The 19515-nt window shown below is 36.1% G+C and overlaps 2 protein-coding genes across 2 annotated transcripts in view; both read left to right on the plus strand.

The window, feature by feature from the left end:
• lama4 (laminin, alpha 4) overlaps nucleotides 1-2848 on the plus strand; it is a 57921-nt gene extending 55073 nt beyond the window's left edge. The window contains exons 38-40 of the mRNA XM_026291614.1: nucleotides 206-299; nucleotides 389-508; nucleotides 2419-2848. Coding sequence (XP_026147399.1) covers nucleotides 206-299; nucleotides 389-508; nucleotides 2419-2564 — 360 coding nt within the window. The 3' untranslated portion in view covers nucleotides 2565-2848. The remainder of the gene's footprint in view (nucleotides 1-205; nucleotides 300-388; nucleotides 509-2418) is intronic.
• Nucleotides 2849-4027: 1179 nt separating this feature from the next.
• Nucleotides 4028-18007, plus strand: tube1 (tubulin, epsilon 1). Its single transcript, XM_026291616.1, has 12 exons — nucleotides 4028-4193; nucleotides 5182-5255; nucleotides 6272-6324; nucleotides 6453-6498; nucleotides 7037-7152; nucleotides 13220-13341; nucleotides 13424-13611; nucleotides 14047-14219; nucleotides 14513-14653; nucleotides 15860-16000; nucleotides 16341-16515; nucleotides 16682-18007. The coding sequence occupies exons 1-12, from the start codon at nucleotides 4169-4171 to the stop codon at nucleotides 16829-16831; spliced, it is 1404 nt and encodes a 467-aa protein (XP_026147401.1). The 5' UTR covers nucleotides 4028-4168; the 3' UTR covers nucleotides 16832-18007.
• Nucleotides 18008-19515: the final 1508 nt, after the last annotated feature.

Consider the following 19515-nt stretch of genomic DNA (forward strand, 5'->3'; position numbering starts at 1 on the left):
GTTCATAGAAATCTCAGAATGATTTTTAAGCTGTCGTACTTGATTGAGCAAGCAGCGGTAACCAAAAATCAGAGCTTAGAGAATGCAGTGCAAAAGTTTTATGATGTTTTCATGTGCATGTATTTGTCTTCTTGCTTGTTTTAATGAGAGAGATATTTAAGAGGAACAGTGAAGTCAATGTGTTTGGTTTGATGGGGTTTTGTAGGTGGTTGTTGTGGTGAATAATGGTATCCGTGAGTTCTCCACCTACGTGTCTCCTAGACAAGAAATCTGTGACGGAAACTGGCACAAAATCACAGGTAGAGACCCCTACAAGTGTTTTACTGGGGGCAGTGGGCAGAGGGGCAGCACTGGCCCTTCATCATGTGTGCTTTGCTGTGTTTTGCAGTGATCAGAGATGGTAACGTGGTGCAGCTGGATGTGGATTCAGAGGTGAATCATGTTGTGGGCTCTGTTCGTGAAGCAGCACAGAACAGCAACCCTCCAGTGTTTATTGGAGGAGCCCCAGGTCAGTCACCATCTGTCAGATCTATGTCTGTCTTTCTGTTATCAGTGTTATTGTCTGTCTGTCTTGATGTCCTTAGAAATTAATCCAGAGTATTTGCTCAGGCTTTTTCAAGCCAACATAAAATTTGTATTGGTGATGATGTACATTTAGACATTTTATAATTAGAATTTAAAAACATGTATATATATACAATAAGTGCAATTTATCAAATAATGCATTTAAATTTAGATTAATATGAAGAGGATCAATTTTAGCCAATCTACTCAGAATTCAGCTGTAACTATTAAAATAAAAATCTTGGTTCTTTAACTGCAGTTGGTTTTTGGCCATTGTGCTGTGCTTTGCCTAATTGGTGCTACCGATCTAAAATGACCGGCCTGTAAATCTGCTTGTAAATCTCTCATTGCTATATGAAAACCAGATATTGGCTTCAGTCATTCTGTTAGCTTGTTTTCTTTCAGTTAGCACAGGTTTTTGATCATTGAGCGTATGCATCTCAGTAAATACATATATACACTCAAGTTTTGTAATAACCATTTTTTTCTAGGAAGACCACATGTGTAACACGGTGGGGGGCAATCCCAAAATAGTACAAAAGTTATAAAATTATTTTTGGAAAGTTGTTATACCAAAGTCAGCGAGTTTTAGTCCAATGCAATAAAATTAATTAGCTATTTTTGGGGGAAAAATCTTCTCTGGTATAAATTGGTCATAAACTCGCTTTTATAATAATAATAATAATAATAATATTGTACCGTTTCTCTGAGGTCCCCTTATAATGTTATTGTGATGAAAAAAACATCATAATTTAGAAGTAATAGGCTATTTTCTGTCCTATTTTTGACAAACACCCCCCCCATAATAAGAAGGCTCTGTTTGGATCGATGTGGTAGATTGTGCACTCAGAGGTTAACACTCACTGCTGTGATTGGCTAGTTGTTTATATCTGACAGCACGTCATTCACAGACGCTGATGTGACTGAGGTCAAAAATACATAAACAACTTAATACATTTCAAACAGTCTGAAAGAAGAGACAAAGCAACAGTGATCACGTAGTAATAACAGTTACTCATACTAAACTGTAAAACAAGAAAATCCCAATTTTATGAAAAATAACTTTCATTTCTTGAATTTCTTAAATTGTAGTCAAAACTCTGTATTTTTGTTGGTATTTTTAAATTAACAAATTGGCTGTTATTTTAAGTATTATGAAATTAACAATACATTACAGTAATTCACATTATTTATACAGATATAGTACTGTATTTTAATACAGTGTTTCTTCTTTTTCTTAAATTATATACAAATGTATGTAAAATTACAGAAATTATCTGTAATTAAACAGCAAAATTAAAAATAAATATTTAAAAAAATAAAAAATGACAGGCTGCCAAAATAGGTAACTACAAAAACACAATGGTAACTACAAACACTTCAACACTATAGAAACTCTTTTAAATGTCAAAGATAACAGCATTAAACACTAGCAGTTCTTTCCATTTCCCAAAAATAAATAAATAAATCACCTAATTTCAACATTTGCAAAGCATGCTGGGAACTAGAACTGCCTGGCTAAAAATAATCGAAAAAATTGGACAAATGACTGGCAAACAAAAACCATAAAATTGAAGTAAAATATCCTTATTTAAATAAACATTAAACACTTTTATTATACAGGAATTTACTACATTATTATGACCAAACACCATCACATTAAATAAATAAAATAAATAAAATGGTCAAATGAATGGCTGAAGCTGCCAAATAAAGCTGCCAATAAAATAAAAAAAATATTAAAGTCTATCCTATTTTGGAATAAAATGCAGAGATGGAAAGTCCACGAGTGAGTGTGGTATTTAATCCTACTCTAAAGTCAGTAATTCATAATTCATCTCTTCTTTCCTCCAGACTCCATGCTGCCTCACAGTCTCCACAGCAGGAGGGGCTACACAGGTTGCATGAGGAACCTGTCTGTGAACGAGTCTCCTGTGAGCTTCAGTAAAGCAGCTTTGGTCAGCGGTGCTGTCGGTGTGGGCGCCTGTCCTGCTGCTTGAGCGACAGCAACAGAAATCACTGTGTCACTGCTTGTGTTTCAGCAAAGGATGAAGCACCACTGTCTCTTAAGCATCATTTATAGCTACAGTATTCTATCACTATGAAATATTTAATGAATTACTAATGTACTGTAAACCAGAGCACCGCAAGCATTGTGCTAAACTGATACAAAAAGACCTTAAACTGAGGTATATAATTTCTAAAAACCTCATACTTTAAGCAAATATGCACAACATATTAACAAAGCCATACAGTACCCCTTAATAAAGCTGATGTTTTCTGATGTTTGTTTTGTATCTGTATTTCTATGTAAATTCCTGTGAAATGTCAACTTTAAATGCAGTATAGGTGAGGTAACAACATTTGAACAAAACTGAATATATATATATATATATATATATATATATATATATATATATATATATATATATATATATATATATATATATTAGGATTGAACAAATGAATGAACTACTGTCTGCTTGAACTTTTAGAACATTTATCATACTTCTCCAGGTATAATGATGGATTGCAACAAAAGCTCAACAAATATGAAAGATATATTTGTAACCATTTATATTTAATTATTTTGTCTTATATATATAGTCTTTTTAGACTGATCTTTGGTATTTTTGTAAATCACCTTCCTGCATTTCTCATTAATGTAATAGGCTACCTATTTACTTGTATCCTGAACAGGGATTCCAGATTTACATAGTCAAATTGGGACATGATCTTACAATTTTACGAATTTAAATGAAGAGTGTGCATGGATCTGTGCTTTGATAATCCATCAATATCAAGACAGAAGTGCTGAGTTTAAGATTTAGCCCAGACTCTGTACCCATCTGGATAGTAGACCATCCAAACCAGATATCTTTTGGATTTAAGCATACTATGACCTGGGACACACTAATTTTAATCTTGGATACTGTTTAGTGTGGACAGTATGTGGTTTGATACATCCAGATTCATTTTCTGACAGGATGTAAAACTTTTTTTTTTTAAGTAGGCCTAAAGTAAATTGAAGTACAATATTTTTTCAACAGCACATGACAGAACATAACAAAATGTAAAAAATGCTACACACTTTAAAAAGTAAATAAATAAAATCAAGAGGTATGCCTATTACAAGCTAGGCAAGAACAAGATGACATTCAAATTACAATGAAAATGCTAAATTAGACACGTAAATATAAAGGGGTAAATAAATGAATAAAATCAGCTGCACAAGCTCAAATAAAAACATTAAAGGGGGTGTTTTTACGAGATATAATCAAATAAATTAATAAACATACTTATCAGTTAAATACAACAAAATATCAGCTTTTACACTTATTCCAATAATTCTTGAAGAGTTAAAACAGATGGATACGTAAAAATCTACATTTGTGGATAAAATGCTAAAAGGAAAAACAAAAACAAAACAGAACTTCCTTGCGCACTGTGTTACGTCATCAACCAACGACGCTTGGACTTCAAACTGTCGCGCGAAACGCACACTGTTTCTATGCAAACAACAACCGTTAACAAACGCTGGGTCTACAGTACAGATGGACGTACGATGCAGATCAAAGTAGATACAATTATATAAACTAAAAAGATGACACAGTCGATAGTAGTCCAAGGTAAGAGAGTTCATTTTCAATGGTCATAACTAGAGTAAACAGCGTTACTCCCTGTGACAGGGGTTGAAACATACTCATTTAGAATTTAGAGTCATGTCTGTAGCCATGGCAAGTTCAGGAAATGGAACTAAATCTTATTTTAAGAAATATGCTTTCAGGAAGTTTCTGTATTACTGTCCCAGTCTGTTTGTGACAGCTTCTAGGTCTGTAACGTATATTCTAGTGTTTAGCTTCTTTCAGCTGACGTTAACGTTAGGTCGGTAATAAAGACTTTCCTTCATCAAGAGCGTGAGATTCATTCAACCCAACCGTGTCCCCTTCAGAACTGGATTTTGAATTCTTCTTCTACATACAGAAATACTTACAAACATACATGCATAAATAAATGTGGGTGATCTTTTAGAAATGATTCATCAGTTCAGTTAAATTTATTTATATAGCACATTTAAAAACAACCGTGGTTGACCAAAGTGCTTAACAATGTCCAGAAAAATTAAAGGTCACACACAAATAAGACAAATACAGTAAAAACATCACAATGTCACAGCTCAGCTCGAAATAAAATCCAAGGAATACAGGTGTTTTTTAATTACTTAAAAATTCCAACATTCTGAGCAGTTCTTGTGTGTACTGGTAAACTATTCCACAAATTAGGTGCCACCACTGAAAAAGCTTGGTCACCTTTATTTTTTAACCTGGTTCTTGGAACATTGAGGAGCACCTGATTGGATGACCTCGGTGCTTTAACGGGAGCGTGGACATGTAAAAACTAAAAAAAAAAAAAAAAATTATCAACACAGTACCACTATGGTTTGCCATGTTCAAATAAAATGTAGAACTCCTAAATCTATGTATCAGTTCATTTAAATGCAAATAAATCAGTTTATAAACCGACAAATAAATGTTCATATTTAAAGTGTTTATTTAATTTGTTCAAAATAAATTAAGCCCTAACCAAGAATTTGTTTTGTGTGTGTGTGTGTTTTAGTTGGTCAGTGTGGGAATCAGGTGGGCTGCCGCTTCTGGGACCTCGCACTCAGAGAACATGCACACGTCAATCAAGTAAGACATAATATGACACTCTAGAGATGTTTTTCAAATATTTGTTTCTTTTTTCTAATCATTTTTTAAGACTTGCATTAAACTATCTATATTACAGGTAGACTGAATGTAATATTTGTATCCTTTTTAAGTAAATTAGGAGTTTATTTATCATGTCAGTCATATCCTATTCACAGTAAGCCTGTCAAGAACACATCTGGGTCACATTTCAGCCTAAAATCAAAAGACATAAAAAGGAAATTGTATTTTGCGTTAAATATAAATGCATATAAAAATGTTATATGATGATAAAAAAAAAAAAAAATCAGTTTCATTACATTTTAAAATTGAAACCAGCATAAAGAGCAAAAAGTACATTAAGTGCCTCTATCATGTCTAAATTCTTCTTTACAATTATATGAATTGGGGGTTTGCATTGTTCATTGGTTTGCATTGATCTTCACCATAAAAGGTATTTTCTAACATTGGTACTGCTGTGCTGTGAGGGAATATCTGGGTGTTGACACTTCAGTCGAAGTAAATACCTGCAATTGCTTTTGTTTTTTTATCTATGCGCAATAGATTATATAAAGTGAAAATTGTTATTAATTATTCATCCTCATGTAATCTCATGTAAGACTTCAGTTAATCTTTGAAACACAGGCAACAAAAACCAAAATGTAGAAGATTCAAAAGCTTATAAAGGATTATTCTGCTATGGTGACCCTTGATGAAAGCAAACAGAGACTGTGACAAACCTGTTTTTCCTATACTTTTGCCAAATGATTATATGATCAACTCCAAGCACCCAAATCTTACATTTACATTTATGCATTTAGCAGAAGCTTTTACCCAAAGCGATTTACACTGAAGAGAGACACTCACTTTATATATAATATAATATTATATTATGACAATGATTCATTCGGGTTTATATTCTCATGTAAACACACATAGAGAACATCACACTGGTAACACTGAAGCTTGAGCATCTTGTGGTCGAACAAACCAAAAAAGTATTGCTTTTGTCTCTGCAGATGGGAATTTATGACGAGGCACTGAGCAGCTTCTTTAGGAATGTTGACCAAAGGTAGCCTCTCTTTCTTCTCCTTATACTCCCTTCTACTCTGTTCATGTTACTTTGTCCATACGTCCTCAGTTCCTTGCTGATCCACTTGATTTATTGTGGGATCTTATGTGTGTGTGGTGTATTTGTAGAGGAGCAGACTCTACAGGAGGCAGGATCAACGCTCTAAAGGCCAGGGTGAGCACCATGTTAGGTGATGTACTGAAGATGGTGGATGGAGACGCATTTGATTTTGGCTGCTGCCGTGTGTGTGTGTGTGTTTGGTCCTGGTAAACACTACGTTATGGGGACAAAATGTCCCCGTAAAGATGGCAATATTCAAAATCTTTGTCCTCGTAGTCAAGTTTTTTTTTTTGGTCCCCATGAGGAAACAAACCTTTAAATTAATAATAATTTGTTGTAATTATAAAAATGTAAGTGGTTTAGGTGTAGGCCCATAGGAAATACACTTTGTACAGTATAAAAACCATTATGCATATGGAATGTCCCCATTAAACATGGAAACCTAACGTGTGTGTGTGTGAGTTTGAGATATGTGTAGTTTGGCCTCCTTGAGGAAATACATTTACCGAACAAAAATTCAAAAATAGTACAACCTTACCTCCCAAGGACTCAGTTAATTAGCATCCAGTACTTGAGTATATAAAAGGACTATTCCTAATAAAAACAGATGTCAGTGGTAAGGCCCCAACATAATCTGTGTGCGTGTCTGCAGGCCGTGTTAGTGGACATGGAGGAGGGAGTCCTAGGAGAGATTCTGCAGGGGCCGTTGCGTTCTCTCTTCAGCAGCACACAACTCATAAGTGATGTCTCTGGTTCTGGGAACAACTGGTAACTCTGTCACACAGCTTCTAAATGCATACTCTGTTCAGTGTGTGAATGTGCAATGATTGCTTTTAAACATATACAGTCCTACCAGGGATGGATGATATGATGTTATATACTTTGCAAAGACATAAATTTGTCAACAGGCAGAGATTATTTTATAACTTTAATAACACAGTACATCAGATGCATAATTTTTAAAAGTACAATGCCAGGAAAAAAACTTGGGCATGTAAAATAAAATCACAGCATGAAAAACTTTCTAATGTGGCGTGACATTTTTTAATGTGTGCAGGTTGCTGTCAAAGCCTATTAGGCATTACTGCAGTGTTGTAGTACTTAAAGGGTTTGTTCAGCCAAATATTAAAATTATGTTATTAATAACTTACCCTCATGTCGTTCCAAACCCATGAGACCTCCGTTTATCTTCGGGACACAGTTTAAGATATTTTAGATTTAGTCCGAGAGCTCTCAGTCCCTCCATTGAAGCTGTGTGTACAGTATACTGTCCATGTCCAGAAAGACATGTAAGAAAAACATCATCAAAGTAGTCCATGTGACCAAAAATTGCAAAAACTACGACTTTATTCAGCATTGTCTTCTCTTCCGTGTCTGTTGTGAGAGAGTTCAAAACACAGCAGTTTGTCATATCTGGTTCGTGAACGAATCATTCGATGTAACCGGATCTTTTTGAACCAGTTCACCAAATTGAACTGAATCGTTTTTAATCCACAAATGACTGAAAGGCACAACATGCCAACCCAATGGCTAAAGCCTAACGGTTTTTTATTTGACACATATGCTAGGTTATGCATACATTATATATGATATAAGTTTCATCATCAGCACAGTACGTGCACACTGTTCATGCAAAGCTTGATTTTTCAAAACCAGCTTGCACATGTGCCTTATTTTATCTTTAATTAATTAGTTTGGCCCACAAGGTGGCAACATCGTCCCAGGCCATTGTTTTAGTCAAAAAAGAAATGGAAGAGATGGAACAATTACAAAAACACTCACATCAGTAACACATCCCTTCACACTGATGTCTTTCACTCAGTATTTAAACAGCCTCAGGTAACCCCACTACGTATGAAACTCTTTACCTGGCACTTTTAGAAAATTTAAGTATCCCTTCTTCCATTCATTGCTAAACCAGAAGAATTATGTTCAACCAAGTCTCTGCTTTTCTCACATAGAAAAACCTGCTAGACAGCAACCAGGCTGGCTTCAGAAGTGGATACTCAACCCAGTGCTCATTTTGACAGCAAATTTTGATTTAGTTTTAGTCATAGTCTTTTGACTAAAATGTTTAGTTTTAGTCATCTCAATTGTTTCTTTTATGATTAAATATCATAAGATTTTAGTTAACTAAATCTACAGTAAATTTGGTTGGCTAAAATCGAATGGGTTTAGTTACAGTGCATTTATTAAAAGGGTCATCTGATGCGATTTCAAGTTTTCCGTTCTCTTCGGAGTGTTACAAGCTTTTGGTGCATAAAGAAGACATGCAAAGTAGCAAAGACTAAAGTCTCAAATCCAAAGAGATATTCTTTATAAAAGTTAAGACTCGTTCACGCCCTCCTAAAATGCCTTGTCTAAACACGTGGGGCATGTCTACATCATGATGCCCAAATGTTCACGCAAAGAAAGAAGGCCTTGCCTTTGATTCCTGCTGTTGCCGCCAGCACCATGTTGTAGAGACACTGTTTCATTTTGTGAAAGCGAAAAATATTTTATTTGGCCTTCCAAAAGAGGACACAACTAGAAATCAGTGGTTAAGTTGTATTTACAACAATGTTCCAAAACAGTTTAACCCAAATATTTAGTGCAGCACATTTTATTGAGGACTGTTTCCTGATACTTGGAGAGTAGACTTCAATGCTGGTTGTTCTGACTCACAGTCTGTAAGTACGTTTACATATGTATTTGGATTTGCCACTGATGATTCAAATGTGAGTTTGAGCAGTGAGTGGCACTTGTTGTTTGCCGTTTCTCAAAATGCAGACATGGTTTTATGTTTACGAGGAATGTTTCCTCACAGTGCACTGGATAGCTGGCCAATCAGAGCACACCTCACTTTTCAGACCGATGAGCTTTATTAAAAAAACTATGCGTTTCAGAAAGGCGGGGCATAGAGGAAAAACAATAATATACAGTATGTGAAAATGTGTTTTTTGAACCTTAAACCGCATAAACACATTTCATTACACCAAATACACAAAATAATGTTCTTTTCAGCAACATCATATGACCCCTTTTTTCTAAAATGTAAAAACCCATTATATAGGTTTGATAGTAAGGTTTTATTATGGTAACGATTTAACTGCGGTGACGCACAACATGCCTTGATGTTAAAATGAAATAAAATACTTCTCATAAAGAACAAGATGGCCTTCTTTTTAATGAAGTACCAATGGTTATGTAGGCTAATCATTTTTTTTATAGCAACTTGTTTAACATATTATTTATTCTTTCAAGCAGACATATTTATGTAAATAAATGTAAATTAATCTTTAGAACTACTTAAGTTTTTCAGTCTTTTTATATGTTAACATTTGTAATACTTCTTAATATAGTGCAGTTTTAATAGCCCTATTCAAAAAATTTGTAAGCTGTCTACTGAGGCAGCGTTTTAAGACATGGACTGATGTAAAATTTTATCACAAGTTGCTCGATTAACATCAATGACTCTGACAGTAACAAGTAAATCATCCCTTTAAAACCGAATGCACAGCTGCAATGGATGTAATGCATTGATACACGTTCTTCCTGCTGTTTACGTTCACCCAAGACGTAATCAACTGTTTACGTGAATACTTGTCAAAACTGACAATTTGACATCAATCAAAAAGTACTTGTGCGCTGTGAGACATGCTTTCTGTGTGTGTATGCTTCAGTGTCTGCACTTCTCTCTTGCGTTGTCAGATTTATCCTTATGTCTGCTCTTCTCTTTCTCCCACATATTGAATTTTTTTTACGTTTTACAGTATGTGATATGCAGCAAGTGTATGTTAGCTTATGTCCCGCCGGTTCATATGTACGCATCTAACCTCCCAACCATGCAGCAAATTAGTTCTGAATGAATCTCATCCCAGATCGTCCCTCCCTAACATTTTGGTCTCTAATTATTTGTTTATGAAAATGTAAATAGATTTACGTCATAGTTTTTGTCATTCAAATAGAGGTTTAATTCGTTATGGTCTCATTGCTGTCATTGAAAAAAATTATGATGATAAATTATTTGTCAATTATTTGTCAGCGAAATTAACTCAACCGAGACTGCCCTTCTAAGACTCTAAGACTGGCAAGAGGACCAGTTCCTCCTGTCAACCCTCATGGCAAAGGGCATTTCCGGAACCACACCTGAGTTGTTTTGAGTCTTACCTCTCACATAGGTCCTTCAAAGTATCTTGGAGGGATGAGAAGTCCAAGTCACAACATCTAAGTACTGGGGTGCCTCAGGGCTCAGTTCTTGAACCACTTTTCTTCTCCATATACATGGCATCACTACGTTCTGTCATTCAGAAAAATGACTTATCATATCACTGCTATACTGATGATACTCAACTCTAAATCTCATTCCTGTTTGATGTTCCAACAATAGCTGCTCATATCTCAACATGTCTAACAGACATTTCTTGCTGGATTAGGAACCATCACCTAGACAGAACTGCTTCTGGTTTCAGCCAACGCATTGCTTCACAATTTCTCCATACAACTAATCTCCTTCAAAAACAGCCAGAAACTTTGATGTATGACTCCAAAACAACCACAACCCTTTTACTTAAATTCACTACTTTAGACTTACATGCCCTCCAGAAGCTTGCATTCTGCAAGTGAACATTGCATTATTGTGCCATCCCAAAGAGGCCATCCTATCTTCAAGAAACGGCTAAACAGGCAAACTTAACCCATGTACTTCATAAACAACAATAATGATAAAATTCAATGCAGATCCCTTATTTCTTAGCAGGAGCATCCTTATTGCAGCCTCCAAAACAAGCATATCATATATAAGCCACTGGCTTGTAGGGCTGTCCAAATAATCAAATGCGATTATCATGCACATCTCATCAGTAAAGCCGGTTCTGTGATTAGTAGAAAATCACCATCACTTGCTTTCAGATGGAGCAGCATTTATTACATAGAGCCGTAGTTCACAGACAAGCTATGCAATATTGTGTTTATAATCTGCGATGTATCACCTGCGATTATGAACATGATATTAAATAGCTTGTCAGTGATAGTTTTGTGATTACTTATTGTCATTGATTTGTGATAGTTATTGTCATATTGTTGATCATGAACACCCTCATTAATATCTCTTATATGGCACCCAGCCATTTTAAAATATACTAATATGGCTAGGTTCCCTGTTGAAATTTATGCTCTTAAATCCTCCACTGTTTGGGCATATCTTTGGGTTCATCTTTGCTCCTCAAAGTAATTCAAAGCAGTGTTTTTATACTTCAGAAGCTCCTAAAAGCTTCCAGGCATGCTAGTGAACTGTCACATTTTATAGTAATTGACTGTTTAAGTGGTTCTTCATGTATAAGTGCACAAGGTCATTTGCTTGTCATTCCAGACAGATATTCAAAAACTAATGATTTTGATTGAATTGACACCAACCAGTCTTAACCTAAGGCCAAAGATGAGCCAAACAGAGTCCGATATTGTCATATTGACTCGCAGTTGTTGTGTTAAACAAACATCAGTTCACCAAAATCATTATAAGTTTTAGGGCCCTATCTTGCACCCAGCGCAATTGACTTTGTACGCCGACGCATGTGTCATTCCTATTTTGCACCTGCGCAAAGCGCGCTTTTCCCTCCACAGAAGCACGTCGCTAAACTAGTGAATGAACTTGCGCTCCCTGGGCGGATCAGCGCAAAAAAAGAGGCGTGTTCCGGCGCAAACAATCCCTGGTGCTATTTTGCTGTTCCATTAAACAATTGCGCCACTGACCAGGAAAAACCTAGTCTAAAGTCAGTGGCGCGTTGCGCGCTGTTCATTATGCTATTTTAAGGGCGCATGTTTGACCTTGCTCATATAATCTACACAGATTTTTATTAAGATTCATAAATTGTTACACTAAAAAAATATTAACACATGAGATGACGGAAATCATTGTGGTGTGTCACGAAGATGTGAAAAAATAGGCATAAATCTTGCTTACAAATTATTCAGGCTAATTGTAGTAATTAAGGATCAGACCTGTTTGCCCAATAGTGGCAATACATATATGTATATAAGGACATCTGACAAATTGGTTTGTCCGTCAAGAACCAGGAAAAAAAATCGATGAAACAGTTGTGGCTATTTCCTCCCACGCCTGTTTAACCGACGCTATTTTGGGTGGGTTTCTCCCATCCCCATACAACACAATTTCTCTGTCTTTCACTGCTCTTACAAGAACATCAGTCTCCTCGGCTGTGAACCGCTCCTGGCGTGCGCCTGGTAAATACGCCATAATAATAGCAATCCATAATGGAACTTGCGCACCTGCTTTTAAAGGGAATGTTGGGTGACGCTCTGATTGGTTTATTTCACGTTACGCCCAAACCACACCTATGAATAATGAAGCTACTTCAGACCCACCCATTTTAGATTTGCGCCGGGCGCAAGAGCCATTTATCCCGCCGGGAAAATAGCAACAGCGCCGAGACCCGCCCACAAAGTTACTTGCGCTTCGCGCTTTGACACTTGCGTTTCAGATCGTTTAAATAGGGCCCTTAATGTTAAATTTAGCTTTAAAACTAATACATACTATACCTAGCTATTAAATCATAGACTTTTTATGCAGAAATTGTTTAGATGTTAAAACATTTGTAATCCTTCATAATATGGTGCAGTTTTAAATAACCCTTTTTTTTTTCAAAACTGGCAAGCTGTCTACTGAGGACTGGTGTAAAATTGTATCTTTTATAATTAGGTTGGACAAGCAGTATTATAAGAGTGCTGATTTTTAATGTCCTATTCTTTAGTTAATGACGGTATTTTTTATTTATGCATTGTTTTGTTTTTTTTGACTGATCAGTGACTGATACCATGATTGGTCTATGACTCTTAGGGCAGTTGGGCATCACACATATGGCTTGGCCTACAGAGAGCAGATTGTGGATCAGGTCCGCAAGGCTGCAGAGCACTGTGATTGCCTTCAGTGCTTCTTCCTCATTCACTCTATGGGAGGAGGTAAGCTTCTGATGTCTAGCATGTTACCCATGTTGGTGTTTGAGGAACATGGGCTGACCTAAGCATACATTTGTCTGTTTAGGTACTGGTTCGGGGTTAGGCACTTTTGTGTTGAAGCTTCTAGAAGACGAGTTCCCTGAGGTATGTCGGATAGTGACCTCTGTCTACCCGACAGCAGAAGATGATGTCATCACCTCTCCTTACAACAGCATCCTAGCCATGAAAGAACTCACAGAACACGCAGACTGTGTCTTGCCAGTTGATAACCAGGTATCCCACTCCTGACATCATAGCTCTCAAACCATATTTGTGGCCATGTATATTCTGATAAAGCAAGTGAAGACACATTGCACCATATTTGACATCAATGACACTAAACACAATATTTCTCACATGTCTCATTACCAAACTAGATGGACTGGATGGAAAGATTTGAATAAGGACTTGAATATCAGTTCCTCATACAAAGCTGTTCATACAAAGCTCGTTTCATGCCTTTGGGGAAAGTTGGAATACAAGTCACATGGATTACATTTATTGTACTTTTCTAAAGTGTTATAGCTTGACAGACATTGTCATTGCTGCTTTTCCCAAAATTGTTCCTGCCGTGTTACACGTATGAAGGGACTTCATAAAGTTTTGGAACAGCTTGAGGGTCAGTATATCATGATGATTTCAATTAATATGTTTTTACCTTTATTGTAGTCTCTGGTTGATATTGTTGGTAAGATACAACACATGTCCAACACTGGCAAACCAGGAGGTACCATCAAGAAGGACTGTACCATCATCTCGGGACAAGGAGGGGTGGTGAAGGTTGAGAAACCTTTTGATGCCATGAACAACATTGTGGCCAATCTACTTCTTAATATTACCAGGTACTAAATGCTTTGTGACAATGGACATTATCTTCTGAGCTATTTTGATCTGGTTTATAGTCTCAGATTGGTAGATCATTTCTATATGTGTATATGGATAGTAAGGTCATCACAAAAAATATCACTTAAATATTTAAAAAACATTCTAAAAATAAAAAGCTTATAGAAGACATGTAACTAACTGGCCATATGTTGTCTTTGACTCTTAAAAAAAAAAGTACAACATTTTATCACTAATTTAATTAGATCTTTGGACTAATTTAACTGTATTGAATAAACTTGTCCTCTTGCAGTTCAGCACGGTTTGAGGGCTCTCTCAACATGGATCTGAATGAGATCGCCATGAACCTTGTTCCATTCCCACGGTTACACTATCTTTTGCCCAGTCTAACCCCTCTATACACACTTGCTGATGTCAACGTACCACCACGCAGGTTTGTCATTATATATCTGCAGTATTTTTAAACTATTTTCTCATTGTATGCTCTTATACCTTCCTCAGATACTCTGGGTTTGCAATATATAGATTATAAATTACTGATTTGCAGTTCAGGTAGGTTCCTGAATGTGTTTAAAAAAAATTTTTTTGTTTGTTTTGTGGCTTTGCTGGAAGTCACTGCCTGTCTAAATTATATCAGTACTGGGCTTACAATTATTTAAATTAAGTGCCCCTAATACAGATTTTTGAAAAATTACCTTTTATGCAGTGTGTAGCACAACTTTAAGTGAATAAAAACAGCCTGCAAAGGTTTAAATCTAAAAGTGCAATGTATGTGAAGTTATTGTCTTTCAAAAGAAAGAGTCGATCCCGAGACATGAAAAAGAGCCGTTTTTTAAAACAAATCTTTAGCTGTTTCAAGGTGGGGCTGGGCGATATATCTAACGATATGATCATGCGCATCTAATAAGTAATGCTGCTTCCATGATCACCACTAAAATCACCATCACCTGCTTATAATTGGAGTGGCATTTAATAGACAGAGCCGTAGATCGCTGACAAGCTACGCCATATCGCGTTTATTATCGCAGATGAATCGCCTTCGATAATGAACGCGATATGGCGTGGCTTGTCAGCAATATTAAAACCACTGACCGCTGAAGTGAAAAGCATTGATTATATTGTTACAGTGGCACCTTTAAAAGTTTGGGATATTTGCTAGACAGCAAGTTAGCAGTTAATTCTTTGAATTTATTGTGTTAACAATTGTTTTTAAGTAGTCTTTAAGTGTTTTTTTTTATTATAGTTTGAATAATCATAAAATAAATAAGCATGAGAAATCAGTCATTGTTGGATTACATGCCTACAGTGAGTGACCTTCTTGTTCTCCTCTATCAAGACAATTGCATAGAACAGGGGCTCTCAACTCTAGCCCTCGAGGTCCACTTCCCTGCAGAGTTTAGCTCCAACCTCGATTGAACTCGCCTGAAGTAAATTCCTAGTTATCCTGAATAACTTGATTAGTTTTCCCAGACGTGCTTGATTAGGGTTGGAGCTAAACTTTGCAGGAAAGTGGACCTTGAGGGCCAGAGTTAAGAACCCCTGGCATTGAGCATAAATGTAAAAAGTTGCAACACCATGCAAAAAAACTCTTCATTTGTGTTTTGTCATCACCGAATGGATGCTATGCTGTGTTCTGTAGGCTGGATCAGATGTTCTCAGATGCGTTTAGTAAGGAGCATCAGCTAATCAAAGCCGACCCCAAACACAACCTGTATCTGGCCTGTGCTCTTATGCTGCGTGGAAATGTTCAGTTGTCAGATCTGCGCCGGAATATTGAGCGGTTTGTTTCTACCTCTTGTTTCTTTTTTATTGTAATATACAGTTTTCTCAATGCATGCTCACTTAATGAATTTTTCATAAATAAATTCCACATATAATGTAAAATGCAATGCAGACAGCTTCCTTGGTTTAAAAGGGTTTTTTTTTTTTTTTTTTTTGCAAGTGAGTGTCTGTTAATACGAAATTTAGAAATGGAAAAAGGAAATAGAAAACACATCTTCTAAAGTATTTAATTGATTCTAACTTTTCATAAGCCGTAAAAAAAAGGTTTTTCTGTTTATTTTTTTTATTTAAAAATACATTTTCAAGTACAGAATAATCTGTTCTTTTTATTCCCTTAGGCTGAAGCCCACCCTTCCGTTTGTCCCATGGAATCAGGAAGGATGGAAGACTAGTCTGTGTTCAGTCCCTCCTGTGTGTCACTCACATTCTCTGTTGGCTTTAGCGAACAACACTTGTGTGAAATCTACCTTCATTGAACTAAGGGAGCGTTTTGTGAAGCTCTACCGTAGGAAGGTGTGTGTAGCATATCAACAGCAGAATCATATTACATTGTGGTCATTTTTTTTAATGCATAGACACTGGTTCTCTCAACAGTAACACAGATTTGACTTGTATAGGCATTAGGCATATATATATATTTGCACAAACTTAAACTTTTGAAATGTCGTGCCCCTCACAGGCTCACTTGCATCACTATCTAGCAGTTGACGGCATGGAGTTGGCTGGATTCAGTGAGGCCTTGTCATCGATCTCAGCTCTAATTGAAGAGTACACACACCTGGAAAGCCCTCTCATGCCCAACGCACCCAGACTCACCATCGCCACCTGACTCGTGTGTATAATAGACAACGTACTCTAAATTTCTACTTGTACATAAACTAAATATTTAATATTTTTGGACTAAAGTTTTATGTAAAACGTCTCTATTTCTAGAGGCATAGAAACATTGGTTCAAATATTGTGAATTTAGTGTGGATTTGGTAGTACTACCTACAGCATAACAAACAATATTAAGTCAAATACAGTTGAGCTCGATCCCTAAGCAAACCTGTCTGCTTGGACTTTTTTAGACTTTTTTAAATGAATTAGTTTTTGTTTTACAAGTTTGTGTTTGATTAGGGCCAGACCTTAACTTTGCAAGACAGCGGAAATTGAATTGTCTGTCTGTGTACTGTACTGGAGGCACAGAAATTACACACTTCACCTGTAAAATGTTGTTACTTTTTCTTTCATATAAAAAAAAAAAGTTAATAAAATAGTCATGATATCAAACATTGCCTGGATAATGTAGTTTTAATAGAAGAAGAATCGCTGATTCATTTGTCATTACACATTAGTAATACACAAAAATATCCACTTTATCTTAAACAAGATTAAAATACACACTCAATCCCATAGTCTTGGCATTGACAGTCAGCACAAAGCGTAAAATTGTATTCTCATTTAATATGGCTCTGCATTAACCTGTTGACAGATGGTTTGTTTGCAGGTTAGCGCTTAGTTTTGTTTTTGCTTCAATCTATGCCTCTACAATCAGTTGGTGCAGGGCATCCATAGGTCCCAAAAGTATTGTTGTCCAGCTATTGCCTAAGACTCAATGATCAACACCTCTCAAAAACAATATTATAATCATAATCAGCGTGCATAATATTTTGTTGCAACTGACCTGACAGAAGTACTTGAGTAAAAGAAATTACCTTGTATTTTGAAAAATGCATTTTAAAGAGACCCTCTTTAGATGAAGCTGTTTGTTGCATTCATTTGTACTCTATTTTTGCACTCTTTCTATAGTGAATGTCCTGTATTGTGTGTGTGCTAGTAGGGTTAAGTTGTCTTGTGTATGGGCTGAATTTGAAAGCAAAAAGATTCAATCAATATCACGGTCACTTCAGAGTGCACATCCCCAGTAGTAGTAATACTATTGTTTATATGTACCTAGTGTTACATTGTAATGCTTTCAAAAAAAATAATCATAAACAACCCAATAAACTCATGAAACAACTCATATTTTGGGATTTATTATAAGTTGTAAGTCATTCATTTTTGTTAAGCTGAAGGTTTGTTTTTCAGGAGTTCAGCTCTATGTAAATACACAGCAATGTGCCAGCTACTAGTGGGAGTTCATAATATACTATTATATTATTAACCTTCCTGCACTGCACCACATTACTGCTCTCTTCTACAGTTGAAAATATATTCATCATTCATAAATATTCCTGTTTCTGTAGTGACCTCTAGTTGGTTGAGCTTTGCTCCAAAATAATGGCTAGCATACACATACTTAAAAAAAAAAAACTATATATATATATATATATATATATATATATATATATATATATATATATATATATATATATATATATATATATATATATACACCTATGACCTGTGAATTTGCTGTAAATGTATTGAGGAGTGTGAAACATGTATTAACATGACTTTGCTTCATTAAAATGTGCACTAATCAAATTTTGGCAAACAATGTTGATATTTGAAAGCACCAAAACAAACGCCCATACCCCAACAGGACCTCGCCCCCTATTTTGATATCTCTGCCTAACACATTCGTGAACAACCCCGGCAACGAAGATGGTGGAATCTACTATGCCTGCCGGCGGCATAGGTATGAAATTGTGTGAAATAAAGCAGTCTTGGTATACCAGGCCTTCCTGCTTTTTTGAGTTCTCTCCAGCGCTGGAAAGCCGTTCTGATATTTGCACAGGTCTAACCTCTTGCCTGATCGTAACACTTCACTGCTTTGTACCCCCCTTTTTATGTGCCTTCTCTCTTTATCTATAGTCAGTCTGTTAATGTCTGTCTTGTGCACTCACTGAACTACTGGTTTCGTCTGGTCAGAGGAGAACTGGCCCCCCAACTGAGCCTGGTTTCTCCCAAGGTTTTTTCTCCATTCTGTCACCGATGGAGTTTCGGTTCCTTGCCGCTGTCGCCTCTGGCTTGCTTAGTTGGGGTCACTTCATCTACAGCGATATCATTGACTTGATTGCAAATAAATGCACAGACACTATTTAACTGAACAGAGATGACATCACTGAATTCAATTCACACTGTTTGTTCAGTGCTTTGACACAATGTATTTTGTTTAAAGCGCTATATAAATAAAGGTGACTTGACTTGGCGTTCTCACTTTCGTTACTAGACTGGACTGCTGATTGACTGCAAGAGTGTTTTGGGATTCAGTCAGACACTGGTCAAGAGCATTTTTAAAATATTGCTTAGTGCACATTTGGTAAATGTTTACAAAAAATATCTCCCTCTTCTCTTTACCCACAGTGTTCAAAACAGCAGAGTAAAAAACTGGTTTTAATGTGTTTATACAGTTGGGCGTTTAGGCCCAAATCATACTCTACTCAAATATGTGAATGCAGACACATTGATACATGGATGATTCATTAACCCAAGGGATGCTTTAGGTGCATCCCAGTTCACATGTTAATGTGGTATTATAAATAGTGAACACTGAAAATTATAAAAAAAAAAATAAGAAAATGGTGT

This window comes from Carassius auratus, chromosome 20 (genome assembly GCF_003368295.1).
Source record: "Carassius auratus strain Wakin chromosome 20, ASM336829v1, whole genome shotgun sequence".
Taxonomy (NCBI): domain Eukaryota; kingdom Metazoa; phylum Chordata; class Actinopteri; order Cypriniformes; family Cyprinidae; genus Carassius; species Carassius auratus.